This window comes from Bubalus bubalis, chromosome 24, assembly GCF_019923935.1.
Source record: "Bubalus bubalis isolate 160015118507 breed Murrah chromosome 24, NDDB_SH_1, whole genome shotgun sequence".
NCBI lineage: Eukaryota > Metazoa > Chordata > Mammalia > Artiodactyla > Bovidae > Bubalus > Bubalus bubalis.
In genome coordinates this window covers 40,272,367-40,290,336 of record NC_059180.1, presented here as the reverse complement: position 1 = coordinate 40,290,336, position 17,970 = coordinate 40,272,367, and the positions used below count along the sequence as shown (strand labels likewise).

General features: G+C 40.2%; 1 protein-coding gene across 4 annotated transcripts in view; it reads left to right on the top strand.

The window, feature by feature from the left end:
• The window catches only part of LOC102393607 (ATP-binding cassette sub-family A member 17), a 113,593-nt gene that overhangs the window by 65,326 nt on the left and 30,297 nt on the right, over positions 1-17,970 (top strand). For all 4 annotated transcript variants that reach the window (XM_025274961.3, XM_044936176.2, XM_025274960.3 and 1 more), the window contains 3 exons: positions 1,210-1,360; positions 5,889-5,987; positions 15,165-15,327. In XM_025274961.3, coding sequence (XP_025130746.2) covers positions 1,210-1,360; positions 5,889-5,987; positions 15,165-15,327 — 413 coding nt within the window. The remainder of the gene's footprint in view (positions 1-1,209; positions 1,361-5,888; positions 5,988-15,164; positions 15,328-17,970) is intronic.

Genomic DNA, 17,970 nt, shown 5'->3' with positions numbered 1-17,970 from the left:
ACTGTCCATGGCTGATGGCACAGCTGAACTCCAGCTCTTGACCAACACACCAGCTCACCCACAGTAAAGGCAGCTCCGTCCTTTTAGCAGCTTGGCCAGAATCTCAGGGCTCCCTGATCCTCTACGTCTCATAGCCCATATCTGATCCATCTGCCAATCCCCATGGCCCTGCCTTCCTCACACCCTGGCCCAGCATACTGTCTCCCTACCTGGATCATTGAAGTTGCTTCCAGCCCACAGCTGGCCTCTGGCCCACTTGTCAGAATGAGTGTGCCGCTCTGCTGCTCAGTCCACTGATGACTCCCCATCCCACTTCATGAAAGGAGAAGGCAGGGTCCTGGGAGCCGCTCAAACGCGTTGCTTAGCCTGGTCCTGCTTCCCCAGCCATTTCTCCTGATATTCTTCTGCTCCCGCCTCAGGGCCCCCTTTCTGATCCAGGACATGGGCCTCCTCCTGCATCCCAGCCCACGTATCACCATGCCGCCTCCTCTTCCTCAGGTCTTTAGTCCTTTCAGAGATGTCACATTCTCAGTGAGGCTTTCCCCAGCTTCAAAGTCATGATCCCCAATACTCTGTATCCCCTTCCTGTTCATCTTTCGCCTTAGCACTTGTCACTAATATGGTCTTGATTTACTTATTTACCTTATCATATGTCTCACGTTCCTGTAATGAAAGCTCCTTGAGTGAGAATAGGGCTTTTTGACTGTTTGATCTGCTGCTATATGCTCAGTATCTAGAAAAGTGCCTGTCAGGTCACAAGAGCTCAGTGAATGTTTGTTGAGTGACCACAGTGCCAGCAATGTAGTAACAAGTGTTACTAGTAGCTTCTGAAAGAATATTTAGAATACCATAGGGTATGTATTCTCAAAACATAATTTAATTATGAAAGAGATACTTTTGTTCTTAACCTTAATGTTCAAGGTCTCTCTCTGCTCAATTTTCGCTTCCCCACATTAGTTATCCCTTAAGCAGAGTGTTGCCTTTAATGCAGCCCTCCTTTTATTTTTCCTAGTATTGCTAAATGCTGTTATCACCTCCCAACTATGGAGTCAAAGGAGAGACTCAAGAATAGTGTTATAGACCTTCCAAGGCAAATTCACCACAGCTCTCCAGCTTGTCTAGCCTATGGAGCTGTCATGTTCTAGGCTATAGAACACTAAGGGTAACTAAAAAGAGAAAAACCATTTCATGATCTTTTAAATGTTTCAGGTGCAGGATATTATATAACTCTGGTAAGAAAACCACATTGTGACACAGAGAAGATTTCTCTTCTGGTTTACCAGCACATACCAAATGCAGTTTTCCAGTCTAGCATTGGAGAAGAGCTAACATTTATCCTTCCTAAAGAGAGCGCGCACAGGTATGGACCTGAGAGGGCTGGAGTAATTTTTTGCATGTGCTCAGTGTTCAGTCATCTCTCCCGTCCCTGTCCTCACCAAGGGCTCTCAATTCTGTAATGGTTTGGATTTCTAGGCGTTTGATAGAAGGCAATGGCAACCCACTCCAGTGTTCTTGCCTGGAGAATCCCAGGGACGGGGAAGCCTGGTAGGCTGCCGTCTATGGGGTCACACACAGTCGGACACGACTGAAGCGACTTAGCAGCAGCAGCAGCAGCAGCAGCAGCAGAAAGACACCACACTCCAGCCAGAGTGCACTTGAAAATATAGGACACTGTTGTTGTTGTTTAGTCACTAAGTCACGTCTGACTCTTTTGCAGCCCCATGGACTGTAGCCCGCCAGGCTCCTCTGTCCATGGGATTTCCCAGGGAAGAATACTGGAGTGGTTTGCCATTTCCTTCTGCAGGGGATCTTCCTGACCCAGGGATCGAACCTGCATCTCCTTCATTGGCAGGAGGGTTCTTTACCATCTGCGCCACCAGGGAAGCCTTTTGATCATGTTCCCTCCCTCTTTAAAAACCCCTGATGGCTCCCAGCTGCTTTCAGATTAAAATAAAATTATTTATGATGGCATCAGAGGGGCCCTTGACTGTGTGAACTCTAATTACAGGCACCCAAGTAACTGGGCTCAGATGAAAACTGTACTTGATTTTCCTTTATATTACAGTTGACCCTTGAACGACACAGGTTTGAACTGTGTGAGTCCATTTATACCTGGATTTTTTCAATAAATAGGTTACTATGGTGCTACACTACCCCTCGTTTGGTTAAATCTGTGGATGCAGAACATTTGGACTGAAACTCCAGCACTTTGGCCACCTCACGCGAAGAGTTGACTCATTGGAAAAGACTGATGCTGGGAGGGATAGGGGGCAGGAGGAGAAGGGGACAACAGAGGATGAGATGGCTGGATGGCATCACTGACTCGATGGACGTGAGTCTGAGAGAACTCCGGGAGTTTGTGATGGACAGGGAGGCCTGGCGTGCTGCGATTCTTGGGGTCTCAAAGAGTCGGACACAACTGAGCAACTGAACTGAACTGAACTGAACTATAAAGTCATAAGTAGATTTTCGATGTGGGGTGGGAGCCAAGGTCAGCCTTGTAATTATTTCAGACCTCAGACTCATTCCCAACATGTCCCTCTCTCCCTCTCCTCAGTCCTCATGTTTCTTTCGGATAGGAATCTTAGTTATACTTCATTGAGAAAGTAAACACCATCCAACAAGTACTCTATTTATCCCTTTTAACAGACCTACAAACTTGCTTTTTTCAACACCAGCTCAAGTACTCAGCCACTTGGTCTTAGGAGTTTGCTGGTTTGGTTATTTCCTCTTTCATCTACATCATCTACTTCTCTTCTTTGGCTCATGTCCATGAACATATTAGTGTGCTCTGGAGATACACTGTCTTGAGCCTGCCTCTCTTTCCAGCCACCACTCCATGTCCTGTAACCCTGCGCAGGTGAAGCTCTCTAAAAATAGGTTAATCATGTTGCCTGCTTTATCTCATTGCCCATGAATTACTCAGTCTACTTCACAGTGACTTTCACACCCTTTCATGCAAGCTGGAAAAATGCCTATTCAGGTCTTCTGCCCGTTTTAAAATTAGGTTGTTTGTCTTTTTGATATTGAGTTCAATGAGCCATTTATATGTTTTTGGATATTAACCCCTTATCAGTTCAGTTCAGTCACTCAGTCATGTCCGACTTTTTGCGACCCCATGAATCGCAGCACACCAGGCCTCCCTGTCCATCACCAGCTCCCAGAGTTCACTCAGACTCACATCACATACTATTTGCAAATATTTTTTCCCATTTCAGTAGCTAATCTTTTTTTTTGTCAATAGTTTCCTTTGCTGGTGCAAAAGCTTTTAAGTTTAATTAAGTCCCATTTGTTTTTGCTTTTGTTTTCTTTGCCTTAGGATATAGATCCAAAAAAATATTGTTATGGTTCATGTGAAACTGTGTTCTGCCTTTGTTTTCTTCTAGGAATTTTATGATTTCTGGTCTTACATTTAGGTCTTAGTCCATTTTGAGTTTATTTTTGTATATGGCGTGAGAAAATGTTCTAATTTCATTCTTTTACATGTAGCTGTCCAGTTTATTTCTCAGCACAGCTTAACAAAGAGACTGGGTTTCCCCATTGCCTGTTCTTGTCTCCTTTGTTGTAAACTGATTGGCTGTAGCTGCGTGGGCTTATTCTGGGTTCTCTGTTCTGTTCCATTGATCCACTTGTCTGTTTCTGTGCCAATACCATACTGTTTTGATTACTATCGCTTTATGTGATACTTCCAGCTCTAGTCTTTTTTTTTCTCAAGATGGCTTTGGCTATTCAGGCCCTCTTATGTTTCCATACAAATTTTAGAATTATTTGTTCTAGTTCTGTCAAAAATGTCATTGGTATCTTGATAGAGATTGCATTGAATCTGTAGATTGCCTTGGATTGTATGGTCATTTTAACAATAATAATTCTTCCAATCTAAGAACAAGTGTATCTTTCTACCTGTTTGTATTGTCTTCAGTTTCTTTCATCAGTGCCTATGGCTTTCCAAGTACTGGTCTTTTATCTATAATGTTTTTATCTATATATGCTATAATGTTCTTTATGTGATGGTAAATGAAATTGTTTCCTTCATTCTCCTTTCTGATAATTTTTTGTAAGTGTACAGAGCTCTGTGTACAGAACAGAACAATATAGAACAATAGAATTCTGTATATTAACTTTGTATCCTTTAAATTTTACAAATTCATTGATGAGTTCTAGTAGCTTTTTTATGGCATCTTGAGGATTTTCTACGTATAGTATCATGTCACCTGAAAATGGAGACAGCTTTACTTCTTCCTTTCCAATATGGATTTCTTCTATTTCTTTTCTTGTCCAATTGCTGTGGCCAGGACTTCCAAAACCATGTTGAATGAAAGTGGTGAGAGTGAGCATCTTTGTCTTGTTCCTGATCTTAGAGGAAATACTTGCAGTTTTTCACATCAAGTGTGATGTTAGCTGTGGGCTTATATGTGGCCTTTATTATGTTGAGGAACGTTCCTTCTATTCCCACTCTGTGGAGAGTTTTTATCATAAATGGATATTGAATTTTGCCCAGAAATTTTTCCTTCATCTGTTGAGACAATCATGTGAGTTTTATTCTCTAGTTTGTTAATGTGGTGTATCACATTGATTGATTTGCAGATACTGAACCAACACTTGCATCCCTGAAATAAATTCCACTTGATCACAGTATGTGAACCTTTTAATATATTGTTGAATTCAGTTTGCCACTATTTTGTTCAGAATTTTTGCATCTATGGTCATCAGTGATATTGGCATGTAATTTTCTTTTTCTGTGTGATATCTTTGTCTGGTTTTGGTATCAGGGCCTTATAGAATGAGTTTGGAAGCATTATGTCCTCTGCAATTTTTTGGAATAGCTTGAGAAGGATTTTTCTTCTCTAAATGTTTGGTAGAATTCACCTGTGAAGCCAGCTGGTCCTGGACTTTTGTTTGTTGGGAGTTTTTAAAAATTATTTCCAATTCAGTTTCATTACTGATTGTTGATCTGTTCATATTTTCTATTTCTTCCTGGCTCAGTCTAGAATTTCTGTGAATTTGCCCATTTCTTCTTTATTGTCCATGTTATTGGTGTATGACTGTTCATATATAGTTCTTATATTCCTTTGTGTTTTGGTGGTGTCCATTGTAGCTTCCCCTTTTTCATTTCTGATTCTATTGATTTGGGCCCACTCTCTGTTTTTCTTAATGAGTCTAGCTAAAGGTTCATCAGTTTATTTATCTTTTCAAAGAAACTCCTCTTAGTTTCATTGCTTTTTTCTATTGTTTTTGGTCTTTATTCATTTCTGCTCTAATATTTATGATTTATTTCCTTCTGCTAACTTTGGGTTTGGTTTCTTCTTGTTGTTCCTCTAGGTTCAGTTTAGGTCATTTTAAAATTTTCTTGTTTCCTGAGGTTGGCTTGTATTACTATAAACTTCCATCTTAGAGCTTCTTTCTTTTGCCACATCATGTAGATTTTGTATTATCATGGCTTCATTTTCATTTGTCTCTAGGTATTTTTAAATTTCTGCTTTGATTTCTTCAGTGACTCATCAGTTGTTTAGTAGCATGTTGTTTAGCCTCCATGCATTTGTGGTTTTGCAGGGTTTTTTTTTCATGTAGTTGATTTCTAGTCTTATAGTGTTTTAGTCAGAAAAGATGCTTGATATGATTTCAGAGATGAATTAATATTTACTTTGCACCTGCAGTGTGCTAGGTGTATATTTGATTTATCCTTACAGAAAGTTTTGAAGTAAATGGTATTATTTATGCTCATTGTTCAAGTTCAGAGTCATGAAGCTCAAGAGGGACAGAATTGAGACTTGAACAAATATCTTCTTAACTCCATAGTCCATGCTTTTTCCTTTGTAGAAAGCCAAGGATAACCATAAGGAGGGATTCAACTTCCACCTTTGATGAATAAAACTGCTCTTCCCTTCCAGCTTTGAAGCTCTGTTTACTGACTTGGAACTGAGGCAGGAAGAGCTGGGCATTGCCAGCTTTGGGGCCTCTGTCACCACTATGGAAGAAATCTTCATTCGGTAAGTGAATATAAAACCATAGATTCCAGGAATCTTAGGGTTGGAAGGGTACTCAAACGTTGCCCAGTGTTTGAATCCTTTCTGTAACATCCTCACTGAATAGTCTTCCAGCCTCTGATATTCATTAGTGTAGAAAATATTGAATATAATATCATCCAACAAACATAATTTTAACATAAATTCCTAGGAATGAAAAGCAAAAAGTGGCATCATATCAGTTGGGATGCTTTTGACTCTAAGTAACAGATAAACCAAACTCGACTGGTTTAGACAATTAGGAAGGTTTATTATTTCATTTAAAATAGCACTGAAACATGTATATTATCATATGTGAAATAGATTGCCAGTCCAGGTTCGATGCATGAGACAGGGTGCTCAGGGCTGGTGCACTGGGATGACCCTGAGGGATGGGATGGGGAATGAGGTGGGAGAGGGGTTCAGGATGGGGAACACATGTACACCCATGGCTGATTCATGTGCTGCTGCTGCTGCTGCTAAGTCGCTTTAGTCATGTCTGACTCTGTGCGACCCCATAGATGGCAGCCCACAAGGCTCCCCCATCCCTGGGATTCTCCAGGCAAGAACACTGGAGTGGGTTGCCACTGCCTTCTCCAATGCAGGAAAGTGAAAAGTGAAGGTGAAGTCGCTGAGTCTTGTCCGACTCTTAGCGACCCCATGGACTGCGGCCCACCAGGCTCCTCCATCCATGGGATTTTCCAGGCAAGAGTACTGGAGTGGGGTGCCATTGCTTTCATGTGAATGTATGGCAAAAACCACGACAATATTGTAAAGTAATTAGCCTCCAATTAAAAGAAAAAAAAAAAGATTTCCCAAGGTAGGGCAGCTCTGGCATTGGCTGATTCATCCACCAAGCTATTTGAATGAAGCAGGAATGCTGGCTCAGTGCTAGGAAGGCTTTGAGGGGGCCTCCCTGGTAAACTTCCCAGGCAGCCACACTGGGCCATAAAGTGGCAAGGAGACCAGGTCAGTATTATTTTACCCAGTCTGGTAATGTTTGTCTTTGAAATAAAATATGCAGGCTATTTATGAGTATTATTTATGATATATCTATCATTTTTTAAAATATCAAAGAGGATACTAATAGATGCAGAAATATACCATGTTCATGGATCGGAAGAATCAATATAGTGAAAATGAGTATACTACCCAAAGCAATCTATAGATTCAATGCAATACCTATCAAGCTACCAACGGTATTTTTCACAGAGCTAGAACAAATAATTTCACAATTTGTATGGAAATACAAAAAACCTTGAATAGCCAAAGCAATCTTGAGAAAGAAGAATGGAACTGGAGGAATCAACCTGCCTGACTTCAGGCTCTACTACAAAGCCACAGTCATCAAGACAGTATGGTACTGGCACAAAGACAGAAATATAGATCAGTTGAACAAAATAGAAAGCCCAGAGATAAACCTACACACCTGTGGACACCTTATCTTTGACAAAGGAGGCAAGAATATACAATGGAGAAAAGACAATCTCTTTAACAAGTGGTGCTGGGAAAACTGGTCAACCACTTGTAAAAGAATGAAACTAGAACACTTTCTAACACCATACACAAAAATAAACTCAAAATGGATTAAAGATCTAAACATAAGACCAGAAACTATAAAACTCTTAGAGGAGAACATAGGCAAAACACTCTCTGACATACATCACAGCAGGATCCTCTATGACCCACCTCCCAGAATATTGGAAATAAAAGCAAAAATAAACAAATGGGTTCTAATTAAAATTAAAAGCTTCTGCACAACAAAGGAAACTATAAGCAAGGTGAAAAGACAGCCTTCAGAATGGGAGAAAATGATAGCAAATGAAGCAACTGACAAACAACTAATCTCAAAAATACATAAGCAACTCCTGCAGCTCAATTCCAGAAAAATAAACGACCCGATCAAGAAATGGGCCAAAGAACTAAATAGACATTTCTCCAAAGAAGACATACAGATGGCTAACAAACACATGAAAAGATGCTCAACATCACTCATTATCAGAAAAATGCAAATCAAAACCACTATGAGGTACCATTTCACACCAGTCAGAATGGCTGCAATCCAAAAGTCTACAAGCAATAAATGCTTGAGAGGATGTGGAGAAAAGGGAACCCTCTACACTGTTGGTGGGAATGCAAACTAGTACAGCCACTATGGAGAACAGTGTGGAGATTCCTTAAAAAGCTGGAAATAGAACTGCCATATGACCCAGCAATCCCACTGCTGGACATACACACTGAGGAAACCAGAATTGAAAGAGACACGTGTACCCCACTGTTCATAGCAGCACTGTTTATAATAGAGGACATGGAAGCAACCTAGATGTCCATCAGCAGATGGATGGATAAGAAAGCTGTGGTCCATATACACAATGGAGTATTACTCAGCCATTAAAAAGAATACAATTGAATCAGTTCTATTGAGGTGGGTGAAACTGGAGCCTATTATACAGAGTGAAGTAAGCCAGAAAGAAAAACACCAATACAGTATACTAACACATATATATGGAATTTAGAAAGATGGTAATGACAACCCTGTATGCGAGACAGCAAAAGAGACACAGATGTATAGAACAGTCTTTTGGACTCTGTGGGAGAGGGAGGGGGGGATGATTTGGGAGAATGGCATTAAAACATGTATAATATCATATAAGAAATGAATCGCCAGGCCAGGTTTGATGTAGGATACAGGAAGCTTGGGGCTGGTGCACTGGCATGACCCAGAGGGATGGTATGGGGAGGGAGGTGGGAGGGGGGTTCAGGATGGGGAACACATGTACACCCATGGCGGATGCATGTTGATGTATGGCAAAACCAATACAATATTGTAAAGTAAAAAATAATAATAAAAAAATTTTTTTAATTAAAAAATATATATATAAATTTATTTATTTTAATTGGAGGCTAATTACTTTACAATACATCTATCATTTTACCTTATATTTTCTACTGTTGAGTCTGTATGACATTCTCTCCCTTTTATGGATTATTTTTTTCTCATTCTGTAGTTTCCTCCCTACCCCACACTAGTTGGAAACTGTATATTCTTATTTTATTATTTTAATGGTAAGCCTAGATATTGAGATGCACATAAGTAATTCATCAAAGTCTCAGGGGAAGTAATATCTTTACTCTGCTCCTGGAAAATATCAAGGCTTTGAAACACTTTAATTTTATTCACACACATCCTACCATTACTGACTTATACATTATACTATCATTATATATTTTAATTCTCTTTTTTAACTCCACAAAACGTTATTGTTTTATCAAAGACAATGGCCATTTAAATTCATATACATGTTCAGCTCTTTCTGTGTTTTTTTTCCCTTGTGCTTCTCAGACTTTCCTTCTGCCTGAAGTACATTCTGTCCCATGTGCTTTACTGTTTTTATGCTGGTGCCAAACGCTCTGGGTTATTTTGGTCTGGAAATGATTTTGTTTCTCATTTTTGAAGGATATTCTCCTTATCCATTCTTTTGCATTCATTCATACTATAGCCACATATTTTAGATGTGTTTCTTATAAATGGAATATAGCTGGAGTTTAAAAAACATTAATTTGTATATCTTTATCTTTTAAGTAGTTCTTTGTTGTTGTTGTTCAGTTGCTAATTCATGTCCAGCTCTTTGCGACCCCGTGTTCTGCAGCACGCCAGCCTCCTCTGTCCTCCACTATCTCTTGGAGGAGTTTGCTCAGATTCATGTCCATTGAGTCAGTGATGCTATCTGACCATCTCATCCTCTGCTGCCCCCTTCTTTTGCCTTCAATCTTTCCCATCATCAGGGTCTTTTCTAGTGAGTAATAAACTTCTAATCCATTTAGTTTTAAATCTATCATATTACTCAGTGTCTTCTATTTATCCCATCAATTCCATATTCTCTTATTTCCTTTCTAGTCTTTGGAATTGATTTAGTGGGGTTTTTTTTTTTTTTTGCTTTATATTTTCTCCTCCGTTAGTTTAGAATTTGTAAATTATCTTGCTCTTCTCTTCTTGGTTACCCTAAGATTTCAATGTGCATTTTTAGCTTATTAAAGTGTACAATAAACTAGCACATTTACTGCCTTCCAGACAATGCAAAGCGTAGCACTCTTAAATTCCATTTGTTCCACTTTTGCTATGTGGTATTTATTCAACTATTTCAATTCTGTGTATATTTAAAAGTCTGTAGCACATTGTTGTGCTTTTGTGCAATCAGCATTCCTTTAAATTTAGCACATATTTACCCTTGGCATTGCTCTTACACTCTTAAGCATCATTCACCCTTAAGCTTCCATCTCGGGCTATTTTCTTTCTGCCCAAACAATATCTATTTCCTTTAGTGCAGATTTTCTGATCTGATGAAGTCTCAGAGTTTTTGTTTGCCTGAAAATATATTTTTGGCCTCCATTTCTTAGAGAATTTTCCCTTGATACAGAATTTTACATTGTCAGGGGTTGTTTTTAATACTTCTACAATGTAATTCTAATTTCTTCTTCAAACAGATTTGTTGGGGTATAATTTACATACTGTAGCATTAACCAGTAATTCACACCATATAGTTTGATAGTTTTTAGTAAATTTATGGTGGGACCATAAGCCAACATTAGAATATTTTCATCATTCTGGAAAGATCTTCCATGTTCGTTTGCAAATATTCCAAATATTCCTTGTTCCCATTTCTAGTCCAAGGAAACCACTAGTCTACTTTCTGTCTTTATATATTTACCTCTTATGGACATTTCATAAGAATGGAATTGTTTGGATTCATATGTAGAAAATCATACAGTATGTATTTTATGTCTGGCTTCTTTCACATAGAATAATTTTTGGAGGTTCATTCATGTTGTAGCATGTATAATAAATACTTTGGTTTTTTTTATTGCTGAATAGTTCTCCATTATATGAATAGACCATTTTTGCTTATTCCTTCCATTCTATTGTCTTCTGACTTCCATATGTCCACTGAGATGTCAGCTGCTAGTATTATTATTATTCTTTTAATGCAGTCTGTCCTTTACCTCTGGCTGCTTTTAATATTATTTTTTCTTTGTCTTAGGTTTTCAACATTTTTATGGTGCTGTGCATTTGTGGGGTTTTCTTTGTGTTCTGCTTAGGATTTTTACCGCTTTTCACATTGTGGTTTGCTGGTATTGGTCAGTTTTGGAAAATTCTCACCTAATCTCTCTTCTGATCCATCCTCTCCACTCTTACTGAGACAGCTATTTACACACAACTTTTTCCCTTTCAGGTGTCTCATGTCTGTTATACTCCTTTTTTGGCTTGTATTGATTATCTATTGCTGCTAGCAAATTACTCTGAAACTTAACAGCCTTGAAACAACAAACATTTGTTACCTCACAGTTTCTGTGGGTCAGGAGCCCAGGAGCAAGTAGGTAGGAGATTCTGGCTCAGATCTCTTTTGAGGTGGTTGGAAATGGCAACCCACTCCAATATACTTGCCTGGAAAATCCCATGGACAGAAGAACCTGGTGGGCTACAGTCCATGAGGTCTCAAAGAGTCAGACACAACTGAGCGTCTGAGCATGAGCATGTAGTCGAGTCTCCAGCCGGGGCTGCAGTCTATAAGGGCTCACTTGGGGAAGGATCCACTTTCACGTTCACTCCTGCTGTAGCTGGCTGGCCTCAGCTGCTCATGATGTGGGCCTCCCCTTCAGCGTGCTGGAATGACCTTGTGATATGGCAGTTGGTATCCCCCACAGCAAGTGATCAGAGAAAGATGACCAGATGGAAACCATGTTCACTTTGTCACCTAATCTTGAAAGTGTCATTTTATCACGTTTGCTATATTCTGTTTACTAGAAGTTGGTCACTAGGTCCAGCTCACAGTAAAGGGGAGAACATTAGCACAAGTAACAAAGGGAAAAATAAACAAGTAGAACTACATCAAAATAAAGCTTCTGCACAGCAAAAGAAATGATCAACAAAATGCAAAGGCAACCTACTGAATGGGAGAAAGTATTTGCAGACACATATATGATAAGGGGTTAGTATCTAAAATATATAAATAATTCATACAATTCAATAGTAAAAAAAAAATCCAATTTTTAAATAGGCAGAGGGCCTGAATAGACTTCTTTCCAAAGGAAGTATTCAGATGGCCAACAGGCACATGAAAGGTGCTGAGCATCACTAATCATCAGGGAGACGCAAATCAGAAGCACGGTGAGCTATCACTTCACACCCATTGGAGGCAGACAGGAGATGACAAGTGTTGGCAAGGATATGGAGAAAAGAGAAGCCTTGCATTCTGTTGGTGAGAATGTAAATTGATATACAACCACTATAAAAAGCAATATTGAAATTTCCTCAAAAAAATTAAAAATAGAACTATCATATGATCTGGTTCCGCTTTATGGTTATATATCTAAAGGAAGTGGACTCACTACCTCAAACATGTACTGCCATGTTTATTTCAGCATTATTTACAGTGGCCAAGTTGTGGAAACAACCTAAGTGTCCATCAGCATATGAATGGATAAAGAAGACGTGATTGATACACACACACACACACACACACACACTCTGTTTGGCCATAAAAAGTTTTTTTAAAAGAGGAATCATGCCATTTGCAACAACATGGATGGGCCTTGAGGGCATTACGCTCAATGAAATGTCAGGCACAGAAATACAAGCACTATGTGATCTCACTTATATGTGGAATATAAAAAAAAATTCACAGAAACAACAGATTTGTGGTTGCCAGAGGTTGGAGGCAGGCTTCCCTGATAGTTCAGTTGGTAAAGAATCTGCCTGCAATGCAGGAGACCCCAGTTTGATTCCTGGGTTGGGAAGATCTGCTGGAGAAGGGATAGACTACCCACTCCAGTATTCTTGGGCTTCCCTTGTGGCTCCACTGGTAAAGAATCCACCTGCAATGTGGGAGACCTGTGTTCGATCCCTGGGTTGGGAAGATTGCCTGGAGAAGGGAAAGGCTACCCACTCCAGTATTCTGGCCTGGAGAATTCCATGGACTGTATAGTCTATGGGGTCTCAAAGAGTGAATACAACTGAGCAACTTTCACTTTCACTTTCTTCAGAGGTTGGAGGCAGGCGTGTGGTAATTGCGTGAAGGTGATCAAAAGTTCTAACCTGCCAATCACATGGTTTGGGTTCCCCTGGCAACCAGACCCCATCTTGTGGAGCTTTCCCAAGTCAGCATGACAAAGGACACTCTTATGGCTCTCTTCACTTAGAAATTTGCAAGCGTTTTAGGAGCTCTGTTCTGGAACCAGGACAAAGAACAAATCTATATTTCTTATAAATAACAATAATCACAGAGGGAAATAATAAAAACTATTTCCTCATGATTTGGTTCAGTTCAGTTCAGTTCATGAAGTGATGGGACCGGATGCCATGACCTTCGTTTTCTGAATGTTGAGCTTTAAGCCAACTTTTTCACTCTCCACTTTCACTTTCTACTATTATCAGTGCTTTTGAGGTTATTTTTATGTCTACTTACACTGTGTGATGGAGGCTTTATGTTGACAATTTGAAATCAATACTGGTGAGAGTGTTTACAACATGAAAATTGGTAAACACTATAAATTGGAGTTTATTTCTTTGTTGACTGTCTAGATTTAGAAAGTAATGACTGAGAAAATGTTAATAGTGTGAATTAAGCTTCAAAGTATGTCCTATCTGAAGCAATTTCATTAATAGAATTTGAGGAAATACTCTTTGAGTTTTTTAAATGTGTTATTTAGTCCAATAAAAACGTTACTCACCTCATGGATGAATGAGTTAAGTTTTGACATAACATCTTTTGTTGTTTCAGTTTTGTCTTAATCATTAATGTTAATTAAAACATCAACCAGTGTTCTTGTCCAAACTACACTTGGAGAACCACACACCACTGCCTCCTTTCCGCTGCCACATAAGGGCACTCTCCTGTGAGTGGACCGGACCCTCTGGCCCCAGTCCAGCCTTCAGGCAACTGTAGCCTGGCTGAGAGCTGGACTGCATCTGCAGGAGAGACCTTGAGGCAGAACCACTCAGCTGAGCCACCCCCAAATTCCTGACCCACTGGAACTGTGTGAGATTGTAAATGCTTACTGTTGTTTCAAGATGCTAAGTTTTGGGATAATCTGTGTCACAGCAATAAATAACAGTTAATTTACTGTCCTTTGCAGAACTGTACTGGAGGGAAAATGAACCAGTTTATTGAATTATGTTCTTGTGACAAATTCCCAGCAATGGAATAACTAGCTCAAAGACTATGAGTAAAAGTATGTTTTTTGACCTCATACTTTGCTGAATTTTACCCTGAGCAGGGGTTCGGCAAACTTTTTTCTAAAGGGTCAGAGAGTATATACTTTAGGCTGTGTAGGTTTGGTCTCATAATCAAGGGTATTGTGTTGTTGTTATTCAGTTACTGAGTCGTGTGTGACTCTTTGCAACCCCATGGACTGCAGCATGCCAGGCTTCCCTGTCCTGCACTATCTCCCGGAGTTTGCTCAAACTCATGTCCATTGAGTTGGTGATGCTATCCAGCCATTTCATCCTCTGCTGCCCCCTTCTCCTTTTGCCTTCAGTCTTTCCTAGCATCAGGGTCTTTTCTAATAAGTCAGCTCTTTGCATCAGGTGGCCAAAGTATTACAGCTTTGGTAAATACTTTAGGCTGTGTAGGAATGGTCACATAACAAGGGTATTATGTAGGCACTTAATTAACCATGTACCAGCAATTTACAAGTGTGAAATCCTTTCTGAGCTTGTCCCATACCAAAACAAACCTTGGGCTGGATTTGGGCCACTGGCCATAGTTTACAAACCCCAGACCTGGAGTGTCAGAAACACCACATTTTTTAATTTATAGTTTTGCTCATAAAATACATATTAAGTGATATTATATTTTTGTTTTAATTTGTGTGTGGTATCTTTTAAGGAAAATAATGAAATCTATTCAAGCTAGTGTTGCCTCAGTTATTTGGAGAAGCCATTGGTCCGTTAATTCAGTTGTTAGTTCCTTTTTAAGCCCTTTCTAGCCAGTATACACTTGCCAACAGTTTGTAATCTCAGTGTGGCTTTTTTTCTCCTCATTGTTTGTGTCCTAACTTATTTTTTTCATATCTTACATGACCTTCATCCTTTAAATCTGAACAAAATGGAATGTGTTGTGATTTTGAGAATTCTCATTTCTTTGTGTTTTTGGTTTGGTTTAGGGTTAATAAGTTGATGGATTCCAACATAGACTTGCAGATCATCAAGCTTCCCTCCTTCCATTCTCATCCACTGGTGAGCAGAGTTCCTGTCAACAGGATTAAACGTCTTCATTCAAGGATTTTCTCAATACCATCCGGCCTACCCATCCATCCTAACACCGGGGTGAGCAGATACATCAAATGCAAGAAGCATTTGATTTCTGGAATTCATTTCTGGATTCTGGATTTCTGGATTCATTTCATTCCTGGAATCATATTATTCTGTCAAGCCATGAATGTCAACCTTTAATAGGGGCTTAAGAAAAACCGTGCAGATTTTGGACATAAAAGATTGTCTCTGCTGGATTTCAGGAATACCGTGCTCTTTGCTCCAGTTGAAAATCAGAATTCTGGTGTTTTCTGACCAGGATCAACCCAATGAAAGGAAGTATCAGAAAAGCTCATAGAAAGGGTGTGGCCATTTCTTTCACCAGAAAAAAGCAAGAGTAAAGCACTAAATTGAGCTTCCCTGGTGGCTCCGCGATGAAGAGCCCATCTGCCAGCACGGGAGAACAAGTTCAATCCCTGACCTGGGAAGATTCCGCAAATGCTGTGGAGAGACTAAGTCTGAGCGCCCCAACTACTGAGCCTGCACTCTAGAGCTTGGAGGCCACAACTACTGAAGCTCAAGTGCCCTAGAACCCATGCTTGGCAACAAGAGAGGCCACTGCAGTGGGAAACACGTGTGCCACACCTGGAGAAGGGCCCCAGCTCTCCTCAACTGGAGAAAGGCCCACACAGCAGCAAAGACCCAGCACTGCTGCTAAGTCACTTCAGTCGTGTCCGACTCTGTGCGACCCCAGAGACGGCAGCCCACCAGGCTCCCCCATCCCTGGGATTCTCCAGGCAAGAACACTGGAGTAGGTTGCCATTTCCTTCTCCAATGCATGAAAGTGAAAAGTGAAAGTGAAGTTGCTCAGTCGTGTCCGACTCTCAGTGACCCCATGGACGGAAGCCTACCAGGCTCCTCTGTCCTTGGGATTTTCCAGGCAAGAGTACTGGAGTGGGGTGCCATTGCCTTCTCCAGACCCAGCACAGCCAAAAACAAGTAGATAAGCATTAAAAAAAAAAAATTTTTTTTTGGCAGACCCAGCACAGCCAAAAACAAATAGATAAGCATTAAAAAAAAAGAGAGAAATTATTTAGATTTAGCTTTTAAAAAAAGCATTAAATCTGCTGTCCAAAAAGCATATTTAACCTTTCTTTTTAGTCTTTCACTATGAAACAGATCATGCATGGTACCACCTGAAATTAAAAATTTTTAAGATTTTTTTTGATGTGGACCATTTTTTAAATTCTTTACTGAATTTGCTTCTGTTTTCTATTTTGGTTTTTTGGACACGAGGCGTGTGGGATCTTAGCTCCCTCACCAGGGTTTGAACCCGCACTCCTTGCATTGGAAGGTGAAGTTTTAATCACTGGACCACCAGGGAAATCCTTAATTTAAAAAAAAATTCTTATGAAATACATGGACAACCTGTATTTCATACAGATTTTAATGCTTAAAAAAGAATGTTGATATATGTTTTATATAGTCGTCTTGATTTAGCTATCTATAAAGTATACTACAAAATAATGAGATTGGTTTTCGTGGATTGCATGCATGCATGCATGCTCAATCACTTAGTCATGTCTGACTCTTTTGTGACCTCATGGGCTGGAGCCCACCAGGCTTCTCTGTCCATGGAATTTCCCAGGCAAGAATACTGAAGTGGGTTGCCATTTCCTCCTCCAGGGGATCTTCCTGACCCAGAGATCAAACCTGTGTCTCCTGCGTCTCCTGCATTAGCAGGCAGGTTCTTTTCCACTGAGCCACCAGGGAGCCCTTTCATGGGTTAGTGAAGAGGACTCACTGTTTCATAGTCTTAAATCACCTGTTCAAGGGGAAGCTGCCATCCATGGAGCCCCCAGTTGGAAGGGGTCTTGGGTATTATCTAGACCAGTGCCTGTCCTACACAGGAGGCTCTTCTCCAACCCCAGGAAGGATCTATCCAGACTCTACTTGGCCAAGCTTTGCTTTTGGAAACAACTCCAGAACCTTCCCAGGAAGTATTTCTCAGAGCGCCACCTCCAGCAGGGTGATAGCGATGCCTTTTGGTGAATGCTTGAGAGGAAGGAGCCTCAAATCCTAATGTGGGAGACATGGTGGGTGCTTGGGAGAGGCTTTCTGGGGTGTTTTGGTATTTGGGAAACCTGAGGCTTGAAGGCTCCAGCCCGCCCAGCTAGCGCAGCGCCAGTGAAAGAGAAGCTGATGTGAGCCTGTGGCTCTGGGCCCAAGGCTGGATCTTGGGATCTCCGTGCACATGACTGCACGCTTTGATATTCAGTGTCGAAGCCCAGGGACCTCTCTATGCATGGCCTGCATCCTTCCACAGGTGCATCTGTGGGCGCATTACTAGAAGTGGAATCTCTTCTCTTTGACTGTGTGGATGTCAAATTAAATTTATTCATTCAGCTCATTTGTTTTCTAAAAAAGTAATATCAAATTAAAATGCCAGCAAGCAATGGCATTTCCCTCTGCCTGTATCCTCATCAACATAAAATTTTTGCCAATCTGACAGGTAAAAAACAATGTATCATGTTTACATTTGGTGTCTGCTTAGATTTCTCTTTCAAACTCTTTCCAATCTGTGCCTTCTTTTTCTGCCATTAAATGTTAATCTAATAATTAAGTCAAAGAATTTTAATTTGAAGCAATTTTGACACAATCAAAATGTTAGACATAATATGAGAGAATGCAGTTGAACATGAGCCACTTCACTGCCTG